This window comes from Pavona decussata, unplaced genomic scaffold (genome assembly GCF_977016875.1).
Source record: "Pavona decussata unplaced genomic scaffold, jaPavDecu1.1 SCAFFOLD_186, whole genome shotgun sequence".
NCBI classification, from domain to species: Eukaryota; Metazoa; Cnidaria; class Anthozoa; order Scleractinia; family Agariciidae; genus Pavona; species Pavona decussata.
The window spans coordinates 2,044,001-2,050,000 of record NW_028145595.1 but is presented as its reverse complement, the minus strand read 5'-3'; the positions used below and the strand labels follow the sequence as shown (position 1 = coordinate 2,050,000).

General features: G+C 38.9%; 1 protein-coding gene and 1 long non-coding RNA gene across 2 annotated transcripts in view; one reads left to right on the top strand and one right to left on the bottom strand.

Moving 5' to 3' along the window:
* The window catches only part of LOC146462648 (uncharacterized), a 59,986-nt gene that overhangs the window by 20,690 nt on the left and 33,296 nt on the right, over positions 1 to 6,000 (top strand). The gene's annotated exons all lie outside the window — the stretch shown is intronic.
* Positions 2,864 to 6,000, bottom strand: part of LOC146462647 (uncharacterized) — a 46,790-nt gene continuing 43,653 nt past the window's right edge. The window contains exons 42-44 of the mRNA XM_085085422.1: positions 5,726 to 5,798; positions 3,891 to 4,033; positions 2,864 to 3,049 (exon numbers count right to left, since the gene is read on the bottom strand). Of these exons, the coding sequence (XP_084941548.1) occupies positions 3,030 to 3,049; positions 3,891 to 4,033; positions 5,726 to 5,798 (236 nt within the window). The 3' untranslated portion in view covers positions 2,864 to 3,029. The remainder of the gene's footprint in view (positions 3,050 to 3,890; positions 4,034 to 5,725; positions 5,799 to 6,000) is intronic.

The window sequence follows — 6,000 nt, the reverse complement described above, 5'->3', positions numbered from 1 at the left end:
TTGCTTGCTGTGCACATGGTTAGGCTAGAGCCGGGTTATTAATTCATTGCTGGGTGCCCCTGTATAATTTTGATATAAACCTTATAGAATAGTATCGTTTTTGGAGCAGTCAACATCAGTCGTCCTTGACTTTTTAAGACGAATTTAGTCTTAGTTTCAGGTTACTGGAATTGGGTAAATAGGCTAGAGCTACGACGGGTTATTAATTCATCGCTGTGTGCCTCTGTATAATTTTGATATAAACCTTATAGAATAGTACTGTATTTGGTGCGGTCAACATCAGCCGTCCCTGACTTCTTGAGACGAATTTAGTCTTAGTTTCAGGTTAGTGGAATTGGGTTAACAGGCTAGAGCTACGACGGGCTATTAATTTATCGCTGGGTGCCTCTTTATAATTTTTGATATAAACCTTACAGAATAATACTGTATTTCGTGCAGTCAACATCATTCGTCCCTGACTTCTTTAAGCTAGCAACACACCTGGCGATTTTATACGCAGATTACGGCAAATTTGATGGCCACCGATTGATGCGGACACACCTGGCGATTTTTTTCGCCGATCGCGGCGATGTGGCAGTTTTGAAAACTCGTGATAAAATCGCCCAAACTGATGGGTTGGCTTTACTGGCGATTCGCAGCAAAAAACGTAGAAAATCGCGGGAACGGGTACACTTGGCGAATTTAATCGCCGATATCTGACATGCCAGATATCGTCGATTTTATATGCCAATCGCGGCGATCGGCGAAAATCGCAATCGCTGCATCGGGCACACCTGACGATCGGCGTATAGAATTGTCAAGTGTGTCGCTGGCTTAAGACAGATTCAGTCTTAGTTTCAGATTAGTGGGGATTGGTATCCTCAGCGTAATATCGTGATCTATTCTAGTAATAGTAAGCTTACCTAGCCGAGAACGCCACGTGTAGAGCGAATTTTTAACTGTACAATTCCCTGGTGCGAAAAGCAAAGTATAATGAGCACATTTCTAAGGAGATGGCAAATATTTAATTAAGTTGTGTAATTGCATCATACCTTCAAGGCGCTACTTTTCTTAACGAAGATTTTAGTTTCATTTGATCTCAGTCAATTGACGTTTACAGAGATGAAACATTTATTTCCTTATTGCTACAAATCGTTACTCCAAACCGATATACCTCTGCTTTGCTTAAGCCTACAGTTGTTTCACATACACATTAACGTATGGCGTGTATGCACGTGACGTCATCGCCGTTATGTCGGTGTACCATCAATAAAAGGTTTCTTTAGCTTCTTTTCTTATGGTAAACCAACATGGCCGCCATGTCATTGTCGTTTGAATCTATAAGGGCTTTGTGTATGCGATCTATATCAGTTCTTATAGCGACCAGGGACCGCGGAAGGGGTGGGGATGAGGGGCTTTAGCCCTCCCACTTTTTGGATGGTTGAAAAATAACATTTTATTTTATTTTATTTCATTTAAACGCTTGTTATATTGTTACTGAAGGACGAAGAATTTACCTGTTTGATGGCATGTTAATTAATTTGAATCAAATAGAGGAGAACATGATTAATGAAATCATCACGATCCGTTCACTCCTTCTTGTGAATCCGGCAATCAGTGCATCCGGCGAGAGATCGATCCTTTTGTGCTGCTCGAAGACTGAAAACGTGGCTTCGGTCGACAATGACACAATGGATTTAGCAATCTGACAGTACTTAACATATCCACAAATAGGAACAGACAAACTTTGCCTCGTAGCTGTTGCTAATGAATTTGTAGCTTGTAACGATAATCGATTTGATGATGAAGGGTAGAATCATATTTAAGACAACGTTTCGGTGTCCTCATGACACCATCATCAGGTCAAAATATAATGTTCAACAGATAACAAGAATGTTAATGAATATTAATGAATATTAAGTTCAAGTTCATCAAATCGATAACATTATCATGCCTGATAGTAACAAAAATCGTAAACGAAACCTCAGTACCTTCCATGAATCAGACTTAAAAATGTCCGGGTGACCGTACGATCAGGACTGCATATGAATATCAGACGAACATTTTTTCTCACTCTAAGTTACTGGTTCAATATAATACCGATTCCGCACCATTCGGATCCTTATTTCTCATTTCGTCTACCGTCAATGAATGAGACATTGAAGCAGCGATTACTCAGGGTTCGTACGGGTCATTGAAAACCTGGAAAATCGTGGAATTTTGTAATTTCGTTTTCCAGGTCTGGAAAATCATGGATTTTAATTGTGAGTCCTAGAAAATCATTGAAAATTATGTTTATGGAGAAAAATCACTTAGTAAGCATTATTTTAGAGAATAAAAAAGGAAGAAGATGAACAATTAAAAAAAAAAATAGGAACCAAGTAACAGATTTTCACTCCGTAGAAATAAACACTGTACATTTTGACACTGCAAAATTCGAATGTTTTTTCATGGAAACTTGAAAAGGTCATGGAAAGTCATTGATCCCAAAAGAATATGAGCCGTTTACTTGGCAAACGTGGAAGGAGCTGTCCCTTTTATAGTGCGGGACCTTGTTTCAACCAAACAAAATTAACATTCTCAACTAGTCCTCCCTCGAGTCCACTGCAGTCCACTGTGTCGTTTTAAGGCAAAGTAGGAAGAATACCGGCTTCTTCTCTTATCTCTTCTCATTATGACGTGGGGTAAGAGATGCAGTGACTGGGAATCATAATTATGGTCTGAAGGACATGTCTCGGGTTAAATACAAACACTTCTCTTAGCTTGGATGCTTCTAGTTGACAAGGGATCTCAAAAATGTCAATGTTGCTGCACAGTGTAGCGTATATGCATGCTATATGCATCGGAAATAATTTATTCGCGTATAAAGTAAAAATCAAACTGATTCATAGTTTTCATATTCCAACCTTTATTTTTTTGCTTTCTACTGAAGCATTCAAATTTCCACATTCAAGTTTGTGCAACCCGGAAAGTCGTTTATAACTAAATCCCCATATCTCTTGCTCATACAATTTTGTCCAAGTTTGCTGTCTCCACCTTCACCACGACAGTCAGTCTTCTGTTGGTGGTTCTGTAAAACAGTTTAAGAAAGTTACATTACATGTTCAAATATTTTGGAGGCATACTATGATAAACTATGACCTTAGTAACGTCAATCATCTTATTTCCATTATAACAAGGAGGCCAGTCAACTGTATTTTTTTAAATAAATAAACGATAAAAAGTCCTTTTAATTCCCCATAAGGCAAAAATACATTAAAATCCCATATTTTCCATGGGCGATTGTCATCTAGGGGAGCAGGGATGGCGCAGTGGTGAGAGCACTCGCCTCCCATCAATGTGGCGCGGCTTCGATTCCCGGACTAGGCGTCGTATGTGGTTGAGTTTGTTGTTGGTTCTCGTCCTTGCTCCGAGAGGTTTTTCTCCGGGTACTCCGGTTTTCCCCTCTCCTCAACAACGAACATTTCCAAATTCCAATTCGATCTGGATTATTGTCAAGCACTTTATCGTGAGCCTCTTGCTCAGGAGATTGCGCAAGCACTCGTCGTGTTATTGACATTATACATTACTTTATTTTACTTTACTCGATTGTGCCTTGGGAACTTAAAATAAGCTACCCAGTCTTATTGTTAACAGTTTCCCTAAGCCCCAGCATCCATACGCATATTTTAGGGAAATTTCGATCTTTGGTGATCATTTCCCATATTGTCATGACCTGTGTGTATGTCAGAACAAGTATGGTCACAGTACGGAGAATTTAGATGCCGGTCACTTTCGGGGCTTAACAGTACAACTGGTAGTACATGTGGTCGGACTGGATGGTAAAAATATCAGGTTTTTGTCATCGTTTATTTTATACGCCACGTTACCTTTAAAAGTCAAGCTTGATCAAACTTTATTTCGAGTCTTACCAAGATCAAAGAAGTCCAGTTTCAGCCTTTCGCTTCCACAAGTGGGCCAATAATTCAGGTAATTTCCCTCACTGGGCCACCCACCATTCGGGTGAACACAGTAGTTGTTTTTCAGATTCTTCAATGCGTTGTTACTTGGCAGTCTAACGTATGAAAATGAAAAGATGATAAGTATGATAATGGCCTTAGCACCTACGAGTCTTCTGTAGTAGAGCATCCGAACTAGTAATCGGAAGGTCTCAAGTTCGACACGAGGAGCACTCGGATTTTTTTTCCGAGTATGCCTGTGTCACTTACTGAATAATACATCATTCTCATGATAATTACTTATTAGTAACCCGCTGGCGATACCATAAACTGATAGTATATTTATGGGCACCCAACGAGACCATTTAAGCAAAATATTTAAGTATTGTCTCCAGTGTTTCCAGATGTTTTTGTATCATTTTAAAGACATATTCACCTGTAAGTTAATAAGTTTGAACTGTTCGGATGCTTTCGCTGAAAGTTTAAATTGCAGGGGTCGGTTGTTCGAAAGCCGATTAACGTTAATCCACGCTCCTTAAGACTGTTTTTAAAGGCTAATTTTAAGCTAATGGTAAAAGAAGAGTTCAAGGCAAAACTGAGGGACAAAAATCTTTTGGAAGAATTCGTATGGGTAAGTAAATAAACTCGCATCAAAGTTCACGTTAACCCAGGATTAGCTTAATCTTAGAAATTAAATGTTATTCCCGAATTCCCGAAAGTTCTAGCTGATCGTTTTGCATTTTTAATAACATATTTGCCTCTTCGAAAAAGAAAAGAATTAGTTTTCCAGTGTTATTTACGAATTTTGAGCTGATATTTTGCCAAAGAAAACTGTAGATTTTCTTTACAACTACATCCGAATGTCAAGGAACAGAGACGCGCAGGCTGGCGATCACATGATACCCCGAGATCACATTATTTAAGCAGCGTGTGACGCAATCCTTGACTAATGAGAGTTTTAAGAGTTGGTTCATGCTTAGCGTGCGTATATCGAGTTACGGATGCACGCGGAAAGTTTGGAGAGCACGAGAGAAGAGTAAGAGTTGCTCGAGGCGTAGCCGAGAGCATCTCTAGCTTCTTGAGTGCTCTCCAAACTTCCCAAGTGCATCCATAACTTGATACAGTCATTTCAACTAACGTTGTCGGTTCAAAGCATGAAGCTAAAAGACAAGACCGAAAGTTTACGTGGGATTTTTATGAATAAATTCATCAAAATCAGTCATGCCTGGAGAAAACAATAGGTTGTAATAAGCAGTACAATGACCTGCACGTTCAGGGATGATTTTGATGAAATTATTCATACAAAATAATCCCACAAAACATTGCGGTCTTGTCTTTTAGCTTGATTTTTATCCGACAACGTTAATTGAAACAGCTGTATACGCACAGCTAAAAGCATGAACCAATTATTTTATAACAGTGAAAATTGAGTAAAATATTCCTGGAAAACAGGTTTTGTTCCTGATTAATTACAAAATTCTCTGTACAGAAAAAAAAGGCGAAAATGGTTTCTCATATCGGTGTAGTTTTAAAGTTTCATTAAGCTTCAATAAGCTTCAATCTCTTATAAATATACATTTGTGTTTTCTCTCTACCGAAAAGGTTTTTAATAACACAGCGCGCGCATACTTCCCCCATCTGACTTGCACACGTCATCGGATGGACGCACGGCCGTGCGTTTCTTGAGAAATGTACCATGATGACGCCAATAGGAATTAAATTAGGATGCACGCGCGCTATGTTATAATAGAATCTCTATAATCACCTGAGTAATTATGCTAAAATTGATATAATCATAGATCGTGTACCTCACGTGTCTGGAGATACTTAGGGGGCATTGGTCCTTTAGCATCAGTTTTTTGTGGTAAGTAGGATTATTGTCTGCAAGATATCGATAATCACACATCAGCAAGTGGACTTGTTCAAGGCTCTGTAGATTTAACAAATCGACGACAGCTTACTATGGTTTATACTCTTATAGACCAGAAAATTACGTCACAAAATGTTCAACACTCAAGTGGAATTCACTGCCAAGTTTTGAACATTTTATGGCGTCACTTTATGGTCTATAAGAGTATAGACC